The following is a 27,914-nucleotide window of genomic DNA, read 5'->3' as shown; positions in this document are numbered from 1 at the left end:
TTGGTAAAATATAGAACTAAAGTAAACAATTTAAAGAAATGATATATATATATTTAATTCAAATTTTTCAGAAAATGGTTTACTCCAATAAAGAAATTATATAAATAGTTTTTTAAAAAAAATCAAATTTAAGAAGTAAGCTGAAATAGATAAATTAATTCAATCACACGTTACTTTAATTAGTAAATTAAGTATTAATTACAATTATTAAATATTATATTTAATATTAAGCAATAATTTTTAATTAATAGTATGCCTGAAATAACAGATAGTTGGAATAAATATTTAAAAATAGCAATAGCAAAATTATTTGTTATTTAAAAAATCGTGGATTATGCATCTCAGATGCTCTTCGTTCAGATCCGAATCCATGAACGACGGTGTGTTGAATATTATCATTACTTGTTGAAAACAAATAGACATCTGGCTGTAAACGATTTCGAAACTAACGCAACTATAATATTTATATATAAATAACAAATCTATCCAGTTATAAATATTTATCCAATACAAAATGCTTATTTACGTTTTTGTTTTAAATGAAAATTGCTATTATACAGTAAAGTAACATTTTTTTTTCAAAATAATAGAAATGCAGGCTATTATTTTTATTAGGTGGCAACACTTTTTGATCAACATATGTTTTATTAACTTTTGTACCTTTCATTGCACAACGACGACACATTTGCACCTTATCCTGAGTTAACCCCTAGAGCTCAGTGTTCTTCTGTGATAGGCACACAAACAAGCAATTATATACAGGTAATTTTTTTAACATTCTGTTTTGTGAAAATTATATTTTTCATATGAAGGTATGATATTACTGAAAATTATTACTTGTTTGTCAATAAATAATTTGCTTGTTTACCCATGGGTGATTTGTTTGGATTTTGCCTTCCTTTTTTTCCCAAATAAAGTATGTAATTGGGAAATATTGTCCAATCATATGGATTTCAAAGTTAAACGGATAGCATTAAAAAAATGCAGTATGACAGTTCGCGTGTTCTTTAACGGTAAATAATAATAATAATAAAATATTGTGGAATAGATCCATTAAATATAGAAATTTTATTCTTATTTTAATTACTCCCTGATATCCGAATTGCATAAATTATTTTAAAAAAATAAGAGTGATTTTATTTGATTCGATTTTTTAAAATTTTAATTATCATTTTTTAAAATCTACCAGTAAATCAAAGATTTTGATTGTCAGCTTTAAATCAGTTATTTTTAAGTATTTATTCATACTAGGCATCCATTTATTGTTTTCATCCTAACTTTTTATTCAAATTTGGCAGGCAGCTGTTAGATGTATTGACGTATCCTGCTATATTGCAAATTAAGGACAATGCATAATAGCAACAAAATACAGTATTTTTTACTAGTATCACAATTGCAAAGATATAAAGGTAGATATTTTTGTATATGAAAGGTATATAACAACCAACATATATATATATATATATATATCACTGGTTGAATGTTTAAGTATAAATTCTTGAGGCTGTAAAATTTGGCAGGTAGTTGTTTCTAGAATAGTTGTTGTTAGGAAAGGATGTTTTAAAATTTTAAGTAATTAAAAATTTTTAATATTTTTCCATCATAATTTCAGAGCATATTGTAGCATTGAAACTATTTATATGCTGTTCTAAAATTAAAAAAAAAAAATTGTCATTGACAATTTCATTTCTGAACATATTTTGTTACACAGCTTTATGTTGTTGTAATTAATCTAATTTCAAGCTACTTGAAATATCTCATTGGTATTTTTTTTTCTCTCTGTTAGCATTAAATAACATTTTCATGTTTGCTTTTGTTTGGTATATATGATATGACATTAATGTGTTTATTCTATAATTTTCAGACATTGCTTTTTATAATTAAAATTAGATTATTTTGTTATTTATCATAAATAGTTATATTTTGTCTCATTATAATAGTTTTTTTTATGCATTCAGTGAATATACATTTTAAGCCTTTCATTTAGTTTATGCTAGTTATTTTATTTCCCTAGATAAGCATTAGTTTTTAAAGTAATATGATGTAGTTTTCAAAAATTGTTATTTTGATGGTTTTATTTTTTAGCTGTAATGTACACTTTTATCTTACATAAAATAACCTTCCTCAGTCATTGCATTATTCATTTATCATATAATCAGCTTAAATATATTTTATAATTCTTTAAATAATATATAGCTATTATAATTTAAATTGGAATTGTGCTTAACAGAAATAACAAAAAATATTTCATTAAATCTTATTATTATTAGTAATAATATTAAAAAAACCCCATTCATTTAACACATTTTTAGCAATTGAATATAAATTTCTAAATTATTAACTTCATTAAATACTAAATATTTGTCATGTTTTCATTCTACTTATATATCAAAATTTTAATTTGAGCACTTAATACTTATCCTGGGTATTTTTTGTAATTTCAAATTCATTTTAAATATTTATGACAGTTAATGTTTTGAATTTTCTCAAATAATTTAGCAGTTATTTAATTAAAATTAAATATTTACTAAATTTTAAAGTTGTTGGCTTAATTACATTTAAATTATTTATGTGCTTGTAATGGTTCTAAGATTTAGCAAAACGATTGAGTTTTAGTTCATAACATAAACAATTATTCATACAAATTTAATATTTGTAAATTTTTTGCTGTTACTTTCTCTGTCAGTGTGTGCTATATCCATGTTTCAAAGATGCATGAGCAGTTTGAGGAGTGTGTGTATGTGTGTGTGGGGGGGAATGTGATAAGTTTGAATCGTATCTATCACATTGAGGATCAGATAGAAAGTCAGAAGTATTACAATTAAGATTAATTCAGTAACAGATGTTCTTCTACATTCCTTTAACTCTGTCCCCTTAGAATATTTTTTGCTGAATCACTTTATAAAGTAATTGATGCATAATGGCAATTATGTGTGTGTGTGTAGGTATATATAATATTGTAACAGATTGCTATGTGCAAGGATAGAACCTGGGACCTTGTGGTTCGCAGCCGAGTAACAAAACCACAATACAAAAACAATTGCCTGTGTTTCATAGCTATTAACTGGCTTATAAGCTTTTCACCACAGTGCTTTCACTCCAGTGAGTTGAAGGTGAGAAGAACAATGTTGAGTGGTGATGTATTTAGCTGTTGAGTCTAATGCACCTGTACCCATTTGAGGATTTGATTAGTGGCGAGCATGTGTGGGTGAGTTGTTGTTGCGTCGAGTGAGTCTGACGACTTTGGGTTGCTGGGGGTAGATGGCGCCACAACAGCTGTACGAAGGTTGAAGGTTCATCGTCCGAGGTCACCAATGTGGTGGATTGGTATGAGCGAGGATAGAACCCGGGACCTTGTCGTTCGCAGCCAAGTAACAAGACCACAATACAAAAGCAATTGCCTGTGTTTCGTAGCTGTTAACTAGCTTATAAGCTTTTCACCACAATATAAATTTCTTTGGAACTTCCTTCGCTAAGTCTCTAAAATCAAAAGGTTTGCTTATAGTGGGTAAACACCACTAGTATAGTGGTAATTCTCCACTGTCTCCTTTCTTTAATTATATCCAACTGCTAACTCACTACTCCACGACTAGCTACACCACACATGACTCGATACTGCTTCTATTATAAACTCCAGTATTCGACACACAGCTCAATTCACCAATTGTCTGAGATTCTTTCAATGCTTTCGCTTCGCTGGATTAATCCATCAAATTTGCTATTGACTCTCTGTGCGACTCTAAACCTCTGAACTCTATACATGACTGTCTTGGGCTGCGACTTCTGACCTTTTATAGTTCCCAGAGCAGGGTAGAGAAGGTTCTGGAACAATCAAGCATATTTCAACTTCTATTGACTATTGCCAAAATTCTTGAAGATTCTACTATTACCTATTTTGTCACCAAATTCACCTCCAAGTTTATCGCCAAGCTAGAGTGTCACTCATCCGGCATCCAGTCAACATTCAGTAGAGCTAATCGTAAAACAGCCTTTTCCTTCAATGGAACTAACTGTGCTGGGAAGCAATATTACAGATTCGTAACTATATGTATATTTATAAATATGATATTTTGTATGAACATTTAAAAAAAATATTGCATAAATAAATAGCATTTGAGAAAGAAATTAGTTTACTGAACAAATTATTTTTACTTTTGCTTTATTTGAATGCACTATTGTTAATATGATGAGCAATTAAACATGCCTAGGTAAATTATAAATTTATCCTTTAAAGTTTAAGATCATGCATAATATAAAAAGACAGTCAATCTTTATCCGTAGCATATTGTTTACCTTAAAATACTATAGTTATTTTTTGAGATCCAGCAGTTAATATAATATATTATATGCAATAAATGTTATTCAGTATATCTGAAATATTTATGATTTATAGAAAAGTCATTATTTGTTGGATAAATATATTTTTTTATTAGTTTTAACAATTACAGTAAAACAGTTTTTTTTTTTTTATAGATATGGAACCTCGTCATCATAGACAAGACAGACAGAGAGGTGACTATAGACCAAGGTATTTTCGAGGTAATAGGAGGGGTTCTTATTCAAATAGACAGGGTAGAAACTATCATGCTGATCAGGGTGACTCAGTTTCTTATGTTACTGAAACAAATAATGCTGCACCAGAGAATTCCACTGACTTTGATGTTGCTAATGGAGCTTATTCTACTGAAACAAACTCTAATGTTACGACTGATTTTTCTCAACCTTCAAAGAGTAGAAATAACTCAAATCATTCACGAGAAAATCAAAACAATAATGACCAAAGGACTAGTAGAAGGTCTTATGAAAATTCACAACTTAATGTTAATGCTCCAAGTTTCACCTCCATTTATAATCATCCTAATCCTGAAACTGAGTCCAGCATTTCTCGGGGTGGGGCGATTATAGGTGGAAGATACATTAGAAAACATGCTAATAATTCTGGTGAACATCCTAATACAAATAATCCATCAAATTATGAAAATTCATCATATGAAAAGAATTCAAATTATTCTTCTCATTCTAATGTACATAAAAGCAGAAACTCATCTAATAATCAAAGATATCAGAATAAGTCATCTGCCGACTTGTATGGAAGAAGACAGTTTTCTTCAAAACCCTCAAAATATGATTATTCTTCTTCGAGATCTTCTCAAGCTGATGGGCAAAGGTTAAAAGAAGATAACTTTGATGCAAGGAGACCATTTTCTTCAAAGAACAATGATTATTTTTCAAGATCATCTAATGGACAAAGATTAAATGAAGAGGATACAAGAAAATTTTCTTCGAGATCTTCAAGAAACAATGATTATTTTTCAAGGTCTTCTCAAGCTAGTGGACAAAGATTAGATGAAGATGAATCGGATATGAGAAAACATTATTCTTCAAAGCCTTCAAGGAACAGTGAATATATTTCACGATCTTCTCATTCTAGTGGACAAAGACTGAATGAAGATGACTTTGATGCACGAAGACAGTTTCCTATGAAAACTTCAAAGAATAGTGATTATTCTTCAAAATCTCAATCATATGGTCAAAGATTGAATGAAGATACATCTCCCTCAGCTGATTCTTATCGATTTCCATCATCGAGTGCAAATGAAAAAAGGGCATATCAAAGCAACAGAGCTAATAGTTTTGAAATTGATGCAAATCAAAGAGGTAAATATGATTAGAGTAAAATTTTCTTGGTTTTATTGATTGAATGTACTTTTATTTACAAATAAATTTAATACCCATTGCATGTTGGAATAACCTGATTATTTGTTATTCATATACATTGTACCCATTCGAATTATAACTGAATAACTAATTTCTGAGTCATTAGAAATGTATATATTTTCTGATTGTTAAAAAAATTTAATTTTAACTAAACTAACAAAATGGTTTAAAAGGATACATATTTTTGCACCTAAATTTGATTGAATTATGAGATTTTAAATATAGCTCTACCAGGCAGTATTAGACCTTTTTAAGGGCTGACTGGATCAAGATTAGCCAAACAATGATGTCATTTCTTTGAATTTGTCTTTCATAATCCAATCAGTTTATCATTAAAAAAATGCAATTTTTTATTCTTAGTGTTTTTATGTCAAGACTATTTTATGAAATTTGATTAACAGGACTAAAAAGCTGTACAAACTTTATAATTTTTTTCCATAGTATACTTATTACATCATACAACATAAAATATCATAGTAGTCTACTGACTATATTCACATTATAATTGAACATAGCTAACCCTAAAGTTCACCATTGGCATGCAGTGAATGCCCAAGTAACTATAAGTCTTTGCATTATAAATAAAAGCATATTTTCTTTTGAAAGTATTTACTTTTCTCTTGTAGTTTAGAAATTGATCATTGGACCACAATTATAATGGATACATTGTATATAGGGGTTGCAATATCGGACCAAAAGTTAAATACCAGTATTCGGTATTTTTTAGGTCTTAATACCGGGTAGTAAAAATTTTAGAAAAAGGAAAACGCAGATGCTTTTTTTTTTATTTGCCAGTTTTATTAGAGAGTGTAAATATCACAAAAAATAATTTGTAACTTATAACTGTATATAAAGAATCGCAAAAAGTAAAAGAACATCCTATTTATTTAAATCACAAAAAAGTGTAAATATAACTATTCAGTCTGTGCTACTATTATAAATTTTTGAAATCTGATCTTAAAAAACATAATGCTTCAATCGTACTGTCATTAAACCTGGAACGTAATTTTGTGCAAAAATTACCAGCTGTCGAAAACGCTCTTTCGGCATCTACACTAGTTGGTGGTACTGTTAGCAATACGCGATATAGTGTTACCTCTAAATCCCTCATCTTCAAATAAATCAATTTCTCGTCGGATGGTTCGGGATATAGCTGATTTCTGTATTGTATTTTGGTTTGTTGAAAGTTTTTTATTTAGCGCTAGTTCTAATTTTTAATCAAGAGACGAACGATTCCTTTTCACTATCGACATTAATGTCATCGTAATCTTCAATAATTTTACCGATTTCTTCTAAATGTGGATAGGTTTGTGCGTAAAAAATTTTAAGAAAATTTACTATAAACTTGGATCAGATTTGAATTGATTAGTCCCTTTTCTTTTTAATTTTCATTTTTAAAATCATTATAATTATGTAAATACTGTAAGACAATTTCATTTATTCTTCATAATTTAATGTTTATGTCCCTTATATTAAATAAAAATTGCTCTGAAATATTTTACTGTGTATTAGTACTTTTTCCTTCTGTATTACTAGTTATGTATAATTTTATGTCTCATAAAACCAAGAGCCTTGATTGTTAAATGTAAACATCTCCTCCTTTCATCTTTCCTCTAACCCTTATTTTGTCGAATTAAACCCATCCTAATGCATGCGCAAAAGCGAGGAGGGATTTACAATCTGTTGTCAAACAGTATTTTATCTCTTCTCTTGATTGTATGATGCAATACAGTCTACTTAATTTCACCCTTTAGGGAGACATAAAAACAAAAACTTATACTATTTTGCTATGTTGGTGATTCCTGAACATATAGTAGAGACAATTTAAAAAATTTCTAGTAAATACTGAAAAAATGGTATTTAAACTTGTGAATACCGGTATTAACAAAATTGTGCAAATGGCTCAAAATACCAGTGTTCGGTATACCGGTATTGCAATCCCTAATTGTATATATAAAAAAAATATCTTTAACATATCATTTATTCAATATATGGCAATTCACAATATGCAAAAAATAAAACTAATACTTTATATGATATTAAATTTATAATAGTAGTAGAATATTAAGGAGAATTGTTGTTTAATTGGACTAATCAGACTCTGCAAGAAGATTTGCTAAACTTAGCAATTATTAGAGAGCAAATTTTTTAAATCTTTACTATCGCCATTTATTTGTTATGTACTTTTCATTCACCGACAATTATCTTTTCCTGATCATTAATTCTTTATAACCTAAGTTTTGTTTCTCTTCAATATTAAAAGATTATTAGAGAATTACATATATAACATACTTTTCCTTTTCTATTTAAACTGTATTTATTACTTTTTGCAAATAATTCTGGTCAGAATTTTGTTCTTAAAACTAAAAAAAAACAAAAAAAAGAACGCATATCATATTTATAAGTTGAATTATTGTTCTTATAAGTGTATTTGAAATAATTCTATATTTTTCAGAGCTTTTGATCCAACAGTTAAACAAAGGAGATTATGAATGTTTAGTTTGTTGTGATCGCATTAGAGTAAAAGATCAGATTTGGCATTGTTTAAATTGTTACCATGTTTTCCATCTGAGATGCATTCGAAAATGGGCACGTTCACCTGCAGCTTCTGTTCCAGGTAATGTTATTTATAATCTTGCTTTCCAAATGAATATTTTAAAATTTATTTCTTATTGCTGTCATTTTAACTTGTTAAAGAATTTGGCATTCAGAATCAAGAAATTCTAATAAAAACATTTATTAATGATTTTTTATTTTATTATATACAAAATTCAGACCATTCAAAAAATTTTTAACAGAAGGTAAAATTGTTTTTTAAATTAGATTTATGTTTCAGTTTTCATAACATTTAATAGTTAATAAGTAGCTGTTAAGTATTTGAAAATTTATAATTTAAAGTTTTCATATGTTTTTTTCTCACAAATTTAAGACTTATAATTTGGAAAGATGAAGTTGAAAAGATCAAAAATTAATATTTAGGTGATTAAAAAAGTAGTTTATCAATCTCACTGTAAAAAGTGGTTATCCATTCTCATTGCATCTCGGGAAAAACAGCTACATGCATATTTTAAGCAAATTGTAATTTATAATACTTTAATGTTGCATCAAATTCTACTATTAAAGTTTTAACATTAAGTACAATAATTATTGATATTTTAATAATTTATAAGAAATGGTCTTTTGTTTTAAATAATTCACTGATTAGCTTTAGCTGACGCAAATATCATCCTATTGTTAATGATTGCAGTTTTCATTAATTCATTTAAATAATATTTCTGTATGAAATGTATTTTATTAGTATTATATCTTTAGCTCCATATTTTGAACATTTCTCGTTAATTAAATCGCATGATGCAGAGTAACATAGAAACTTGAATTTTGCAATATAAAACAGCACCTGCTTGCTTGCACTTGGTGTTATAATATTCATTTTATATCCATTTGTAAATTAAATCCCAACATTAAAAGTGTGTGTATATACATAGTGTTTTTTATATGAATACATCTAGCAGGATTTTATTTGGATTGAAACACATTGATTTGATAGCACATTGAAGAGTAATAAATAAAAACATTCAGCATACTGGTTATATTTTCTAATAACTTAATATATGAGAAAGTTTTATTTATAAATTTCAAATAAATAAAAATAAAACACCTTAAAACAAAACAAAATTTTAAAATTTCATTAAAATATTCCCAAAGAATATTTAAAAAAAAAAAAAGTTAAGAAAAGTTAAAGAATATTTTTAAAAAAATCTGTTAACTTTTTTACAAAGGGTGAAAAAAGATTTATAAATGATTAAATATTTAAATAGTAAAGGTTTGAATACACAGCGATATTGGCAAGTGTTATTTAAAATTATTCAATAAAATATTTAAAAAATTGTCAAATTATAGAAAAGCTTCATAGCAATGATTTGCTTAATTTTGCTTAATTTTTAGTTAAAAAGTTTAAAATTTTTCAGGTGCACCTTTTAATTTTAGGTAATTTCAGGTAAATTTTAGTGCTCTGTATTCAACAGCCTGCTCCATAAAGTGTCAACACACACTTATTAGCTTTTATTATTATTGGAGATTATTGAAAATGGATGTTAATTTATATGTGTGCATATTTAATACCTACATTGATGTGATATAATTTATAATTACAGATGAAGGCTGGCGTTGCCCTGCTTGTCAAAATTTAACTGCAAAAATTCCTTTTGATTACTTCTGTTTTTGTGGTGCTCACAAGAATCCAGATGTTAACTATCATCTCACTCCTCATACCTGTGGTGAAATTTGTGGCAGGAATCCTCCTGATTGCTCTCATCCTTGTAAAGAACTGTGCCATCCTGGTCCATGTCCTCCATGTTCAGTCGTTGTACAGAAGTCTTGTGCTTGTGGCAAAACAATTAAGGTAAATTTGTTTTGCATTATTTCAACAGTGGATTTAGATATCATGTGTACATTGAAAACTTTTACTTACCTCAATCTTTTAGTGTTCCTAATAGGAAGAATGTAAGGAATTAGATTGTTGCTTGTCCATGAAGTTGAAATTTTGCTTAAATAAAACATTTAGCACATGCTATAAGATTGAAATTAAGCAAAATATATCTTTTATTATTTTTTTAGCCCCAACTTTGCAGTTAAAAACTTCTACGTTAGAATTTCCTTATTAAAAATAAATAGAATTGCTGCTGTCATAAAAATTGTTCATGTTAGAATAATTTAAAAACAAATCTCCATCTTTCTGTAGCACCCAGATATATTGAATATGTTATGTATCTTGACACATTTCTTGGGATCTCAATTTTATTATATTTTATAGATTAAATCATCGATAACTATTTACATATATACAGTTAAATTCCAGTTTAAACTCATTACTTTGAGTTCCCACTGGAACTTTTACCAACACACTACTCTTAACAATATTCACTACACCCACCTATACAACTGTTCTTCACTCTTCACTTAATCTCTTTTTTGCTATGAGGCTAGAATAGCTGTGAAGGTTAGAGACTAACAGAAAGATAAAGTTGCAGCAGATAGGAATATGGGTACTGTAATGCATTTTAAGAATAGTCATCACTAGTATCCTTTCAGAGCTATGTCCTGCCATTGGAGATGGGTTAGCACTGTCTTGCATCATTATTATACCCCAAGGAGAAGGAAAGCCAGCATGTTCAATTGGGACACTTCTCGTCCACTTAAAGTTGTTTCCCTCCTGAGGAACTTAGTATAAGAATACATTTATAAATTAAGTAGTTTTAGATGTAAAATATTTTCAAAATTGGCAACATATGAAATATTAAAAAAAAATTTAGGTAAATTTGTACAAGCTTAATGTATTAAGTTATACAGATGTTGTCCAGATGGTTTTTTGGTTAAACAGTCTTATTCTCATCTTATATGTTTCTGGGTTTGTAGAGTGTAAATATTCTTATTATTTACTAGAAAATATGAAATAATTTAGACAAACAAATTGTTAAATTGGAGAATTTATTACCAACTGGGCTATGTATGATATATTAATTTTATAAGAGGGCTTATTGATTTAGTGTAAATTTTATTTCATTAATGTGCTTGTTGCATCTTTTTGTTGAATTAACTTTTTATTTATTAACATTTTTGATTTTACATTCTAAGTTTTCTTGTACTTGCTTGGAGGCTAATATGGCATAATGCAGTCTTGCTTAGTTTTATAAAGACCTTGTTTTGATGTCTTCCTAGATTTAGTATTTTTGTGGATTCAGTTGGTCCTTTCTAATAATGCATTGTGGAATTTTATGAATGTGGACTTCGATGTCAGAAATCTGACTATTGCTCAAAATTATTAAAACTTTTCCCAAAAGGGTATTCATATAGTTTCAAAATAGATTTTATTTTAAGGTAAATTTCTTTGATTTATTTTGGTTCAATCATTTCTACATATGAATTATCAGTTATTCCTTCTGCTGAATATATAAATAAGCTGTGACTGAACTATCCATTATTATGAATGAAATTGTGAGTTTTTAACCGACTAAATTTTTGAGTAAATTCTTTGCATGACATAAAATATTTTTTGAAAATTTTTAGGCTCTTCCTTGTAAACAGGATGTTGAGTTAATCTGTAGTTCTGTATGTGAAAAAGCTTTAAATTGTGGAATGCACCGTTGTGCAATTCAGTGTCACCCAGGAGAATGTCCTGTATGCAAGGAAGAAATTCACCAAGGTATATATTATCCATATTTTTCCTGACCTTATTTTATTATGGAATATAACATATTGTCTTCCACTCTCATTTTAACTTTTTTTTTAGAGTGTTACTGCAAGAAAAGTAAAAAGACTGTCATCTGTGATTCAGACACTTCTGGCGTATTTCATTTCTCCTGTGGAGAAGTATGTGGAAGACTATTAAGTTGTGAAAATCATTCTTGTGATAGTATTTGCCATCCAGGCGATTGCAGTCCATGCCATCTTTCAACTGAAGTTGTAAAATACTGCCCTTGTGGCAAAACTAGCATTCAAGAATTGATTGCTAATGGACAGGCAGTTGAAAGGAAGTCTTGTAAAGACCCAATTCCCTTGTGCAGTAAAATATGCGAGAAAATATTTTTCTGTGGTCCTAAAGGTATGCTTTTTTTCCCTTCCTGTTAAACTAAGCTGTCAGACTTAGTTTAAACTAAATTTTAATTAATAAATTACTGTTTTACTGCAAGTTTTTAATTTATTTGCTCATGTTTTCAATATTATTAAACAATTCGGTGAAATTATGCTTGTAAAATTCTTAAATAAAGATTGCATGTATTTTCCATATAAATGTGTAAATAAATTTCCCATGTCAAAAGTAATAATATTTGATCGGACCTATTCTAATGAATTGTTTTCCCAACTTGATTGAAAAGAATTTTTATTTATTGAAATCAAAGTTTAAAAATAATCTTTGGGGAATAATTTATAGTCAAAGATAATTTATAAAAATTTAATAAATTTGTTTCTAGTAATTTTAAATGTTGATAACTAAGAGAGAAAAAAATATTCTTAATGGTGTTTAATGATTATTTTGCCAAGTTAATCTGTTTGTACTGTCCGACTCAGAATCCCAAAACTAGCACTTTTCAACAATTGTACTTCACTAAGGGGTGGTATGCAGAAAGATCAGTGATTGTAAAGCCTTTTAGTTCTGTGAATATTCTCTCTGGTAAATGCAAATATCTCCTACCTTCATGAACAGTAACTCTTTCTCTTTGATCTCTTAAAGAAGAACAATAGTTTTTAAATATATAATACAATTTAGTTCTTGACAGGATTCAATTTTTTTCTCTTGTGTAGAAATTTCTTGAAGGAGCAAATAGTTTCTTTTTTTTTTTTCATTTAAATATATTTTTCTTTTTAAATTTTGGTTATTTAAATTTTGGTTTTGGTTATTCAATAGACTCTTGTGTGAATAAACAAAAAAACAAAAAACTTCTGTTTTATTATATTTTTTTTCTTCCAAAACAAATTATTAAGTTCTTAAATCACAATACCTATCAAAGAAATGTGTAAATGAAATATTTTTTGTTCTATTTATCAATTTGACGCATCTGCAGATATTTCGGTTTTACATATGGGAATAACAAATATGATTATAATATGGATGAATCCGAAATTCCAAATTTTTTATATTCTGATATCCAGAAATTCTACATGCATTGAATGTTTCATTAACTTTATTTCAAAGCGAAAATAACTTGAAATTAATAAGAACAAAATGATTAAATAAATTCTTTAATTTTTTTTAACAAAAAAAAAGCATATAAAACATTTATCTTATTTAAATAGTAATGCTTATAATGTATTAATATTAATATAAAGCAAAAGACAAAATTAATTTAAATCTATTTCCTTTGATATTTAATCTATTATCTCATTTCAATTCTACTCTCTATACTTCAAATGAGAGACGTTTTGGGAGTGCACTCTGAATTTTAAATATTTTATTATTTGAAGTTTTGTATTAAGACTTGGATTAATTATTGAAATTTAAAATATTTTGAAGATTACTTAAAATAAAGATATGCTTTTCCTGCATGTCAAATTTTTTATAGCATTTTAAATGAAAACTAATCATATATGTATTTACAGATTTCTTATACTTCGTCATTCAGATAATTTCATAATCTTGTTATAGTTTTTGATGTGTCGATAAAATAACTTGATATGGGACCTCCCTAATTCTCAGATATATGTTTGGTTGATTATTTAAAGCAAGAAAGTTCATTACATCTGAATTTTAAGCAATCACAGATAACTTGTAAAATGTTCATTTCTATCACAAAAGGAATTAATTACTGTGATTAAAATGACTATGTTTAATTATGCTCACTGCATATTCATCTCATCATACATGCATCTTTTGAAGAGATTTGTTACTGAATAAATTTTATAGTTGTATTCAAGTATTTGAGTGTTTTTTATGCAATTTTATTTATATTCCAGATGATCCTCATAAATGTCAGTCTGCATGTCATGAAGGAGATTGCCCTAAATGTCCTCTTACCACATCACTGAAATGTCGTTGTGGAGCATCAACTAAAGAATTCAAATGTGCAGATATAGAACCATCTTTTGTATTTTTATGTGAAAGGCGATGTAATCGCCGAAAAGCCTGTGGACGACACAAGTGTTTAAACAATTGCTGCATTAATATTGAACACAGGTGTGAACTGATCTGCAACAAAAAGCTTAGTTGTGGCAATCATCAATGCCAAGATACCTGTCATGCTGGAAATTGCCTACCTTGTGGGAATGTCAGTATGTATTGTTAAAAATCTTTTTAAATTCTCACTGGCCGTCATCTTTTAAGCCAGATTTTTTTTTTCTCGTAAAGGACATGTTAATGCAAGAAATCAATAGGTGTAATTCCACACATCATCTCAAATAGTGTGAACCTTGGAGTAATAATATGAACAGTGACTTTCTGACTTTTAATGGAAATTCAATTTTAAATTCCCCTTATATAGTACCAAAATCATATGCTCTCTCAAAAACAATTTTGCTCATGATCTCTTTGTCTCCTTTTCTAATTATGAATGCATGCTTTTGTTTCATGTCTGAATTTTTTAAATGTAGAAATCTATTTAGACTTTTATGTTAATTTTTACCCTATTCTTAACATTTGTTTTAATTCCATTTTGATTGTATGATGGTTTTAATGAGTTTTATTTTAATTTTAGAATTTTTCATTCAAAAATGATTTGCAAAATTGTTTCAACATTAATTAACTTTGCGCATTAATCAACTTAATGAGATTTGAAAGCTAAAATTACTATGACCAATTTGTTTTATTAAGCATTTGATATCGTATTTGAGTATCAAAATTTAATACTAAATATGTGTAATAACAGCATGTTATTATATATATATACACTTATAATAAAGCTCAGTGTGTGTGTGTTGGCGCTCTACAGGCCAGACCGTTTGACCTACAGCTACCAAATTTGATACATGTATACCTTGGAGGTCGGAATGTGTAACTGCTGTCCCGTTTTTTGAATTTTTAATTAGAATTTTAAAGTTTTAATTATTAATTAAAAATTAATTTTCCCGCCAAAATATTCTTTTTTTTCCCCACCGAGTAAGGCTTCAATTTTTTCTCACGCTAATGAGGTTAGACTTAACATTTTTTGACTGCTTATTTCAAACGATTCTGTTTATTTTCTTAATGTTTGATGCATTTAAAATTAAAAATTGTTAACTAATCGATCTTTCAGATTCATTCTGAAGTATTTTTGAATTAAAATAAACCAGTATAAAAGAAATTAAAAATTTCTAATCTGCATAGCGTTATCCCAACTGGCGTAGAAAACGCATTTGCGTTACCATAACTGGCGTTGAAAATCACGCATGCGCTTTGTATTCTGATTTTTGATAACTATTTTCAACAGATGCGGACTTGATTTAAATTATTTTTGGGTTAGTTGTATGCTTTTGTAATTAAATTGTATTTATGTTCGTTATATATCTTTGGTATATGCTTATAGTTTTAAGGACATCGTTTTTTAAGCATTTTTTTAAACCTGTTTTCGACCGATTATTTTAAACGGTTCTATTTATTTTCTTAGTGTTTGAGGAAAATTAAACAATGTTAATTAATCGGTCTGCTTATGATGAATCTGAGAACATTTTGTTGACAATTCTTGAGATATTACATAAATTAAGAAAGATATTCTTTAGTGCCCATAAGGTTTAAATGCTCAGTGATTCTGTTTTCAGTAATGACTCTGTTTTCAGTAATTATAAAAAAAATGCTTTGTTTCAGTAAAAATATATTATATTAATTGCAGATTAATCATTTCCACTTTAATTTAAAGCATGAATTCTACGGGAGCTAACAGAAAATTAGAGAGATACATATTATGTTATAACTGAAGGCCTTTATAATATTATGAGTGAATTATATGACTATCAAAATTTGAAGTGTTAAAATACTTTGATGAAGAAGCTATTAAAGTAGGAATTACATAAAATATTTAATTATTAAAATTATAACGAGCATTATGATTAGCGAACTGGCTGGTCCCCAAAGGCAGTTAGTATATAATATAAAATATTTTCTTTTTTATATTTGTTATTTTAACAAATATTGAAATTTTTGCTTCTGATAAATTCTTCATATTTATAATCTAAAATGCTGTTGTTTCAAAGATAACACTATTTCTGATATTTAAAGTCAATTCTTTAGTTTATTTTTATTGAAGAATATTAATTTGTTGAATTTTTTAGGTTTTGATGAGCTTAGATGCCATTGTGGTGAATCTGTGCTATATCCTCCTATTCATTGTGGAACTCGACCTCCTGAATGCACTAAACCATGCATCCGTAGTCATCCATGTGATCATGAAGTGAAGCATACTTGCCATAGTGAAGAAACATGCCCTCCCTGTACAGCTCTTACTGTGAAGTGGTGCTTTGGTCATCATAAAGTAAGCATGTTAAAAAAAAAAGGCGATATATTTCTTTTTATTCCAATAGAAATATTCAAAAGAGCAACAGATGCCTTAATTCCAGTACTAAGAGAAGCAGAACAGTATCCTCCCTAATATAATTGAAAAAATCAAGCAATAAATTTTAATAATTTTATTGTAAATTATTATTTTATATATTCAATTGAAAGAAAAATAATGGCAAACAATAATTTCAAATGGAGATGATATGTATTAAATTATGCAGACGATAAATTTTTAGTTCTTGTTGGTTGATGCAGTCTTATAGTTTAAAATTTTCTAAGTTTTTCAATAATATTTTTTAAATTTTGAAACCTGCATGTTTTATTTTCATAATAATTTTTTTGCAGTAAATAATAAAATCATTATCTATGGTTGCTTCCGTATGTAATATTACATTATTTTTGCCTGAGGATTGAAAGAATTTGGGAACATCAACTTAGATGATAAAGAATCTACTTCTACTTCATTGAAAAAAAAAATTATATTCAGCTTTTGCATAATTTTGTATTTGCTGTGTCAGAATAACTTTAATATGAAATTTTAGCTGCAAATGTGTCTTTAGTGTCAAGATTTTATTTTTATTTCCTTAAAATTAAAATTTATAAGTTTATAGAAATTAAAATTGTTAAATTTATTTAATCTGATCAACATTTTTATGTTACTGTGATTGTATAATCATCCGCTAAAAAATGTTTTATTATTTATTTTCTATTTTTAAGATATTAGAATCTTAAGCTTAAAGCTTAATATATGTTCAGATAGTCTTGAAAAATTATTACAAAGTTTAATTTATTAATTTGTCCATCTCTTTAATTATTAATTGAATTTTTTTTTGTAAAAGGGTTTTTAAAAAAGTAAGCAATTAATAAATAATTGGTAACAATTATATAAGTGTTATTGAAATGCTAGTTATAAAAATTTCTTGCTTATATCTGAATTACCAATCAATATGTATATTTTAACATCAATAATCTGAAATATGTCATATCTGTCAACTATTTAATAATATATTAGTTACAATCATACATTGTATTATTTATTTTTAATTCTTTCTAACATTTCTAATGCAAAATTTTCAAATTTGAATCGTACTTTTAAAAATTAAAGCTTGTCCCCCCCCTCCCATTTATCACTCGACAGATCGTACTGCTATTCATTTTGATGATATCTTCTAGATTGGCAATATTAATTCAATTTAGAAAATCTATAGAATTTTTTTATTATTCATAATTTTTAAATCTTTTTGCTTATATTTATTATTTTTTTTATTGTCTTAGTAAATTAATATTGGTTTAATGTAATGACTAGGTTGTTTTTTTTAATTTTATTAACATCCCTTTTATTTTGATGTAGTAATTTTATTCAACATTTTAATGATTTTTATAGCAATGCCCCGCTGTCATGTGTTTCTTGGAAGGAGTTTCTTGTGGAATGGCGTGCCTCAAGGATCTTCCATGTGGGAAACATAAGTGTAATCTGACCTGTCATGCTGGCCCATGTTTAAAAGAGGGAGCAAAATGCACTCAGCTTTGTACTGTTACTCGTCCAAATTGTGGACACCCTTGTGGAAATGTGTGTCATGATGGCCCATGTCCAGATACTCCTTGTAAATCTCAGGTATATCTACCATTTAAAAATACTTTTAAATAAATTATCTGAAAAATATTAGAATGTTGCTTGTTTTATATAGACTCGGGATTGTCTAAATTTAGGACATAATAGTTTTGGAAGACATCGGAACATAATAGTTTTGTTTCTTGAATTTCTCAAAAAACATGGAAAAGCTTTGTTATGAAACAATTATTCAATTTTTATTTCATAAATATTTCTTATTAAAACATTACTCATATCTGATAAGAAATCCAGTTATTAAGCAAAATTCATATTCTAGTTTATTAAATTGTTAGTCAAATCAATGCTTGTATCGGGATTCTTGTTAATCAAATTTTAATTTTGGGTGCATTTTTATAGTGTGATTTCATCATGTGATTTTTTAAATGATTTAATATGATGGTTCAGCAAATTTATTATGAACTTGAAGGAATGTGCTGTCAAAATAATAGTTAAAAGGTCCAGTATCCTTTGCACAAAAAGAACAAAACAATTGAAATAGACATATTCTATAAATATATTGTATTGCAATTTTTACATTCTTTTTTCTAGGAGCACTGCTACAAATTGGATAGTTATATAACAAGCCACAAGTAACTCCAATAAAAATTGTAGAATCACAAATCCCAGCAATACTGATATTGTTCTTTTTGAAGAATTCTAGATATCTAGAAACAATTTTTATGTCTTAATAATACTCCTACATAATTCAAATGCATACCTTTCTAAGGATAAAGTTTTGCTTATAAACATTTACTCTTGAGTTATTTAAGTAAAGCTAAATTGAATTTTAATTGGTTTAATTTCTCTTCCATAAAAAAAAGTGAATGCTTTATCATTTTTGTAACTGTCTTTATTCATGTTTTGTGCAATCTAAAACCTGATTTTCTTTCAAACAGGTAACTCTAACATGTCCCTGTGGTAACCGGTCTGAAACAACTACTTGCTATGATAGTACAAAATCCTATCGTCTCATGTCGGTTTCAGTTTTAGCTACTAAAATGCAAGAAATTAAAGAAGGGCAGAGTGTGAATCTAAATGATGTTTTAGGACGAAAATCTAAAAACAATAAGTAAGTTTTTTTTTTCCCAATTTTTTATAATGTTTATGTTGAAGATTTTTAATATGCATGAAGTAAGTTTTTAAAGTAAACATCATTTTGAAATTAGAAATGGACAAATGTGCCTTTATATCATTTTTTTTACATAAAACCTGTATTTTAATTTGCTGTATTGTACACCAATTTTTGAGTTCCAACCTCATAGAAATTTGCTGCCTAGTTTGATAAATTTTGGAACATGGGTAATTTGAGAGCATTTTCATTACCATAGCAGCAATCGCTAAGATGCTTTTTAAATATAGGAAACTTATTAGATGAAAATTGCAACTGTTCATTAGATAAACTGTCCTCCCCAACTTTCTGCATTGTATTCAATAACAAAAGAATTTCAGCTGTTTCATTACCCATCATGCATATGATATAGCCATTTTTAAATGCTTTAATTTGTTTTCGTGCTATACCTTTTGTACATTATGTTTTCTCTACACGTTTCATTAGTTCATAAATGAATATCAATCATCAATCAATCACTGTCGTTCATTTTCATTCAGAAAACGAATGGCAATGCGCTTCACACGTGGCAAGATTTTCACTTGTCTTAGGCATTTTAAATACTTGCAGACAAATATAAACATGGTCAAATTCTTCCATAATGGCATCTTAGCTAATTAACAGATGCGGCTATTGAACACAATTGCACAGATTGACAATCACAGTGCTGCAGTGGCTGAACATCAAAATGATGCTTACTTAAAAAAACATGCCTTGTATGTAATAATAGCAGATATATATATTTTTTAACTTCTGCTAATTTGTCATCATGATTGCTTCATCGTCTTCAATTGTTTCTGATTTAAAAATGTGCTCTCATGCTTTCTAATGGATACTTAATAAGATTTTAAGATATTTTTTTTTACACCTTACTATTAGAAATTATACTAAACATAAGGATAGCAAGTTTAAAGGAACCATATATAATAATGCAATATGAATAAATTTTCTTTGGTTACCTACATTTTTATGTTTAATGTAGCATCTTTGTATTCCCAGAATTTACAGTTTTCTAATTTATTTTAATATAATTTTTAAGGGAGAAAATAATGCAGTGTCCTGTTTTTAATTTTGGAAAAATTCTTGACATGTATTGCTATTCAGTCTTTCTTAAGCTTATAATTCTGTTTGTTTTATATATTACAAAAGTTACAGCCCATAGCATAGTATGGGAGTTAATTAAATTAGCATGTTTAGTTTAAGAAAAGAAGAATGAATGCATCAGTTGAGTTCATATGCATGAATTTACAGGTTATCTGCCGTTTAAATGAAATGTATAACTTAAATTGTATTGTATTGTTGGCGCCTTTGAAGGAAACCAACTGATTAAAAGATAGACAATTATATTTCTTAAAAAACTAAACTTCAGCAATTTCTAACCTGCTTACTTTTATTTGTTGTAGTTGTAGTATCTCATTAAAGATAAATATTTTTAAAAAATGTATTCTCAGTCTTCATTTCATTAAGAAATGTTATTTATCATCTCATAAGATTAGGTGAAATGCATTTGATTTAAAATATAAATTTTTTTTAGTTGCATTTTTACATTTTTTTTTTATATTCTTATTTTATTATTTGCTTATAGATTACAGTGTAATGAAGAATGTGCTGTCCTTGAGAGAAATAAACGTTTGGCTGTAGCACTTCAGATCCAAAATCCTGAATTGTCTCCCACCCCTGGACCTCCAAACTACTCCGATTTCTTAAAAGCTGAAGCCAAAAAGAATCCATCATTTGTCGGCGATGTATATAATAAAATAACTGAACTTGTCCAGCTGGCAAAAGATGTAAGTTTTTATGCTCTATTGCATATATATATTTCACGCTTAGTTATTTGAATCTGTTTATTATACTTTTTTATTTAATGACTTGTTTCATAGTTGAACAATGCAATTCTGCATTTGGTTTTTCATTTACTTCTTAATTTAAGTCATATATGTTTGTATTAGGGATTGCAATACCGGGGATACCAAATACCAGTATTTTGAGCCATTTGTACAATTTTGTAATACCGGTATTCACAAGTTTAAATACCGTTTTTCGGTATTTACTAGAAATCCTTTAAATTGTCTCCACTATCTCTTCAGGGATCACCAACACAGCAAAATAGTAAACGTTTTAGTTTTTATGTCTCCCTAACAGGCAAAATTAATTAGACTGTGAATACAAAGTTGCATCGTACAATCAATTGAAGTGATAAAATACTGAATGACAATGGATTGTTAAAGCCTCCACCTTTTGCGCACAACTTTGCGTTTACTTTGACAAAATAGGAGTGAGAGGAAAGATGAGAGGAGATGTTTAGAAGGAGATTCAAAACACGTTGGAGCAGTTTACTCCTAATGATGGAACGATTTTGGAAACTGAGATATCCAATCCAAAAAGCAATAGACTTAAACCAGCAAATTAATTTTTCAGATAGTGAATTCGACTTAATATCCAGAACAGGTTGTTATAACTTAATATAAACTTAATATTAAAACTGGCTGTTGAGGCATTATGTCGGAGAGATTCTAATTTATTAACAGCGAATGCAACAATAAATTTCATGTTACAGTCACAGAAAGAATAGCACACATCACTGTCTGAAGAATTATATATTACATTGAAAAATCGCACAGAAGAAAGGCATACTGAAATAGAAAATGTCTTACGGTATTTACATAATTATAATTATTTTAAAAATGAAAAAGAAGAAAAGAGACTAACCAATTCAATTCTGATCAAGTTTATAGTAAATTTTCTTAAAATTTTTTACGCACAAACCTATTCACATTTAGAAGAAATCGGTAAAATTATTGAAGATTACAATGACATTAATGTCGATAGTGAAAAGGAATCGTTCGTCTCTTGATTAAAAATTAGAACTAGCGCTAAATAAAAAACTTTCAACAAACCAAAATACAATACAGAAATCAGCTATATACCGAACCATCCGACGAGTAATCGAACAAACCAAAATACAATACAGAAATCAGCTATATACCGAACCATCCGACGAGTAATCGATTTATTTGAAGATGAGGTATTTAGAAGTAAATATTTGGAAAAAGTATATCACAAATTGCAAACGGTACCACCAACTATCATAGATGCCGAAAGAGCGTTTTCGACAGCTGATAATTTTTGCCCAAAATTACATTCCAGGCTTAATGACAGTACAATTGATGCATTATGTTTTTAAGATCACATTTCAAAAATTTGTAATAGTACCAGAGACTGAATAGTGATGTTAACACATTTTTGTTTATCTAAACATTATTATTGCCAGGTTCTTTGCTGAACACTCTATACACTTTCAGTGGGTCCCCTCACATGTTGATTTAAATTGTAATGAGATAGCGGATAATTTAGCTAAGACTGCCTAAGCAGACATATTTCATGGTGATGCAACGCTAACTTATTCTGAAATCTCCTCTATCAAAAAGATGGAGTCGAGTGCACTTTGGAGAGTCCCACCTTCTCACCCTTGGTACTTTGGTAAAAGTTTCGATTGGTGTCATCGTCTGAATAGCTCTAGAAAACAGCAAACGGCTCTCTCTCGTTTTTTAAGTGGACACACCAAATCCCTCATCTTCCAACACGGACGGAGGATCTTTGCTGAATGTCTTTGGTGCAAGGCAGATCAAGCCTCCCCCCAATCATATTCTTAAATGTTACGATTTTTGAGATTTTAAGGGATCCGCTATTGTTTTTGGACTTTTTAGAGATCTTTGGTTTCATGGAGGTGGTATAGTGCAGCTATACCACTTTGGATCAGAAACAACAACAGAACTTTTTTGTGATTGAAATAAAGAAGATGTTCCTTTACTTTTTTGTGATTCTTTATAAACCGTTATAATTTATATGCTACAAATTATTTTTGTGATATTTACATTCTCTAATAAAACTGGTAAATAAAACAAAGAAACACCCTTGTTTTCTTTCTTTTCCTAAAATTTCTAATACCGGTATCCCGGTATTAAGATCTAAAAAATACCGAATACCGGTATTGAACTTTTGATCCGGTATTGCAATCCCTAGTTAGTATGTTTTCGATGACAGTAATCTATTTTCACACTTTTTATTGATTTGTTTAAATAAATATTTTATATAAATATCACCTAAAAGTTTTTTTTTTTACAACAAACATACAATTTTTTAATTGTCTTACAATTATTTATAAAGAAATATATTTTGCTTACAGTCCAAACAGAAATGCCGAAGTCATTCTTTTCCTCCCATGAATCGTGATCATCGAAGAGTTGTTCATGAATTAGCTGAATTCTTTGGCTGTGAAACTCAGAGCTATGATGAAGAACCTAAGAAAAGTGTTGTTGTGACCGCATATAAGTAAGTTCTGAATTTAACTTATTTAAAAAAAAAAACTTCCTATTAACTCTGAGTGACTGAATTGGCATCTCTAATTTCTTTTAAAACAAATGTAATTTTTTCCCCCTGAAATATCCGTGGATAAAGTATTTTTAAAATTTCAGATATGTGATTAAATGCTAAAAAGTTTGATCTATTTTACTTTAAAAGTTAATTTTTCTAATTTGAGAGCTGTTATTTCTTAACAGAAATTTTATTATGATGTTAAATAGAGCAATGATAATTGAAATAAGTTTGCTTTTTAATGGAATATAAAATAGTAATTAACATCATCTAAATATGATGTTAATTTGATCAGCAAAATTTTGTGCAAGTAATTTTTAATAAAATTATTTTAAATCTATAATAAATATCTATTAAATAATTTTGAGTAATGTTTGAAAATATTTATTTTAGTATGAAAATTTTTTTGAAATCTATTCTTTTATAATTTGTTGATAATACATCATTAGAGCTAAGCATGTATTTCCAGTTAAAAAAAGAAAGTGATTTTTAAAAAATCTGCTTTTTTGTTTGAGTGAATAAGTAGCTGTTGAAAAGATTACAAAGTGTTAAAATTTTATAACTATTGTCATTTTTAATAAAAATATCCTTAACATACTAACATTTTAAAAAAATTACTCTTATGTAACTAAAACTGAGTTATAAAACTTTGAATTTCATCATTTTAAATCAATGAATTTCCATCGATCGTAGATACTTCTTTTGATTGTTGCATCGACGTGGAGGCTATTAAAACAGTCTAAAATAATAATGGTCAAAGTATACTTTGGCCAATTTTAATCATAGAAGAGCTGATCATTTTTATTTAAAGTGTTTGTGCATTAAAATATTTTATTAAATGCGATTAATAAAACTGATGGTTCTATAAAAATTTAAACTTTGAAGTTTCTTAGCAATCTATTTATTGATGTAGTTGCTATAAAATATTATTCTTTGAGACATTTGAAAGCAACTGAAAATATATACATATCTCTGATAACTTAGGAATTAGCTATTGGTGCGTGAATAAAAAAGAACTCTCTATATAAAATTGCATGAGTGTCATTTATGTTTATTAATGGAATTCTTATTTTATTTTCAGGAATAAATGCTGGCTTCCTTTTGTAAGTATAATGAATGTGGTTCAAAGAGACATGGGTTTTCGTAAGGGTCCTGCTCCCGTTCTTACTCAGCGAGAATCCAAAAATGCTTCAAGCACTGTGGCTGCTGCATCTAATACTACTCAAAAAAAGAAGATAGATTATTTTGATTATAATGAGTAGGCAGATGTGTAACTGTTATCGAGCTTTGAGAATTTTTTCGGCTGAATGTTGCACAAAGAAAACAACAACAACAAAAAAAGAACATTATTTTTTTTCTCTTCAGGTATGTGTGGATAGGTTTAAACTTTTGAAAAGTTTTTCCAAAAAAGATGTATTTTTCATCATCAGATTTCTATATAAATTCTAAAATTACTTTGTACTCAGTGACGGAAACATATATACATTTTCCCCCTTGTTATACCGAATAAGAAATAAACTATATCATTCCACACATATCTTCCAAAATTCATTTTAAAATGTGTTTATACAAATTAGTATTGTTTTCATTGAATCTTTTTGAATAAAGTGTTCCTTTATTTGTATATTCTTTGTTATTGAAGTGGCTTAAATATAATATTTAAATTAAGATCTTATGAAGTTCAAATTAAGTTTGAGTTACATGTAAATGTGCAATTAACTTTGAGAATTTGTTAATAATTATCAAAATGTCTGTTACAAATTAATCATGGGATTAATTTATTTATTTATAGATATTTTATGTGAAGGGTTTATGTTCATATTTAAATCATTACAAATATCTGTAGTTAACATTTAAAATGAGATTGTATGTTGTAGAATGTATTTTTATATGTATATTGAAGTATATAGCTAAAATTTGTAAGTTCCGAAATTATTATTATTTTGGTTTATTGAATGGTGATTGTTTGAAATGAAAAAATTGATATTTGTATCAAATTTCATATATATTTATTGGTATTAGGAACGATATTTTAATTGCTGAATCTTTCTTCTTTTTGCCACAAATTTTTAAATATTCTTTAAAAAATACTTTGAATATTTTGCTAAACTCAGGAAACTGTTATTTTCAAAAACTATCTTGCATGTCTTCATTGATGGCATTTTGAGTGAAACGAATGCAATTATGAAAATAATTGAGAAAAACTTTATTGCCATCTGTTATTTTATTCAATGATAGTTAACACATTGACTATTGCATCATTCACTTGAGATTCATGTCCACCATCTAATTGTATAGAACTTCTATCTAATTAGATAATTCTTTTTGCTCAATAGTTAAGAGATAGCAATAAAAGTGCCATCTAATTAGATAGATAATCTGAATACCAAAGGAAAGAAGTGGAGCAAAAAAAGTTAATCAAAATTTGGATTGAAAACATTTTGGAGAAAGTATTGAAATAAAAAAGTTTCTAGAACAAAAAACAATCTAATTTTTGATAAATCAAATTTTTTTTTTTGTTTTCTTTCTTTCTTTCTTTTTTTTTTTTTAATATTTCACATTGTCACAGTAACTCAATAAATTGCCCCATATTTGAGGTGCAGTAATACATTGATGCATTATAAATATTCAATTAATTCACACAATAATTATCTGTTGCTGTTTAAAATTTGAACATGTGAAATTTTTCATGTATAAGTTCATGCTTAGTTTGTAAGCATAATTTTTAACTTTTTTTCTTGCATGTATAAGTGAATGCTAGCAAGAATTCAAAAGTAGTATTTAATAGTCCATATCTTCTTGGAAATAGTGAATCAAGATTGCTATTTCCTTTTAAATGAGCTTTATTATTTCTCTTAAAGTATGTTCTGTTTGTTATACGAGTCATAAGATAGCTTAAACATTCAAGAAGCAGAGACAAAAAAAAAAAAAAAAAAAAAAAAAAAAAAACGGATTTATAAAAATTATTTATTATGAAAAATTTTGAAAATTGGTGTAAATGATTATTTATTACTTATGGAAAAATTTCACTGAATTTTAACAACATTAATTTTAAAAATAAAGTTTAGTTTATTCTTGTTTTATTTTTCTCTTATCTCTTTTGAAACTTTTTATCCACAATCTCTGAACTCAGTTATTTATTTAAAATGAATTTCTACTTATTAATTTCATATTTGTAACTAAATAATATTTTTATGTAAATGTTAGAATATATTATTTTCATTTTTTATATATATATTTTTAAACTTTTGCTTCGAATGTTGAAGTTCCTACATCAGTTTTTGACTTGCAGGATCTTGTATATCTTTCAGGCATATCATCACTTTATTTCTTCTTTACCATAGAAAAATGAACTGTGTGAATAAATTTTTTAAAAACTGATGTAAACAAAGTTGTTTTCTATTCTTTTTATTTATTACTTGTCACTATGGAGACAACTTAAGAAAATGAAAATCATACATACATGCTTTTTCAGAAAATAGAAAATAAGGGAAAATGGCAAAATTCCTACTGTCTAAATATTAAAAAAAACTAGTCAGTAAAATTCGCTCTCCAAATTTTTTTTGTATACTCTGCAGTATGTAAGAATTGTATCCCTCCTTTCTCCTCTTGTATCCTCCCACCTTCTTCCTACATAGGAATTGAGGATTTCGAGTAAGACCAGGAGTGCAAGTGCTTAGATTTTGATTTGTAGAATCTAGCATATGAGCACTTTTGCTTAAAGGGCTGTACGATCTTTAAACCTTTAATTTTTTTATGATTTCATTTGATAGTCGAAGCTCTTCTGAACGGTTTTTGGTATTACGCATATATGTACATTAATTTAAAATATATAGTCAAAAAAAAAAAAAAAAGTCACTGTTTACTTTTTACTTGGAAACATTTACCTTAAAGACATTTTTTTTTCAATACTATATTTTCAGAGCATGCGCTCAAGAGTAAACAAAAATGATTCATGGTATCAGTATACAAAATCAAAGCATTATTATATATAATTTTTTTCAGTGTTTTCTAATATGTTAAAAATGTTTTTTTTTTTTTTTTGAAGCGTTATGTTTTGACAACATAAAAGATAACATAAATCTAGTAAACCTATATTAAAATATTTATCACTTTGCATGATTATAAAAGTTATGTTG

At 27.6% G+C, this 27,914-nt stretch overlaps 1 protein-coding gene across 1 annotated transcript; it reads left to right on the top strand.

Moving 5' to 3' along the window:
• Positions 1-641: 641 nt before the first annotated feature.
• Positions 642-26,692, top strand: LOC129972256 (transcriptional repressor NF-X1-like). Its single transcript, XM_056086321.1, has 13 exons — positions 642-762; positions 4,474-5,658; positions 8,174-8,335; positions 9,873-10,120; positions 11,785-11,920; positions 12,008-12,319; positions 14,170-14,484; positions 16,456-16,655; positions 18,066-18,296; positions 19,190-19,362; positions 20,987-21,188; positions 23,588-23,733; positions 24,857-26,692. Exons 2-13 carry the CDS (start codon positions 4,476-4,478, stop codon positions 25,035-25,037), a joined length of 3,489 nt encoding a protein of 1,162 aa, XP_055942296.1. The 5' UTR covers positions 642-762; positions 4,474-4,475; the 3' UTR covers positions 25,038-26,692.
• Positions 26,693-27,914: the final 1,222 nt, after the last annotated feature.

Source organism: Argiope bruennichi, chromosome 6 (assembly GCF_947563725.1).
Source record: "Argiope bruennichi chromosome 6, qqArgBrue1.1, whole genome shotgun sequence".
Lineage (NCBI taxonomy): Eukaryota > Metazoa > Arthropoda > Arachnida > Araneae > Araneidae > Argiope > Argiope bruennichi.
This window is presented reverse-complemented; position numbering and strand designations above follow the sequence as displayed.

Bases quoted from the DNA above. Each gene is read 5' to 3' on its own strand.
- LOC129972256 (XM_056086321.1), top strand. From the start codon at position 4,476: ATGGAACCTCGTCATCATAGACAAGACAGACAGAGAGGTGACTATAGA. The intron at 5,659-8,173 runs GTAAATATGATT...TATATTTTTCAG, and splicing joins AATTGATGCAAATCAAAGAG to AGCTTTTGATCCAACAGTTA. The intron at 8,336-9,872 runs GTAATGTTATTT...TTATAATTACAG, and splicing joins ACCTGCAGCTTCTGTTCCAG to ATGAAGGCTGGCGTTGCCCT.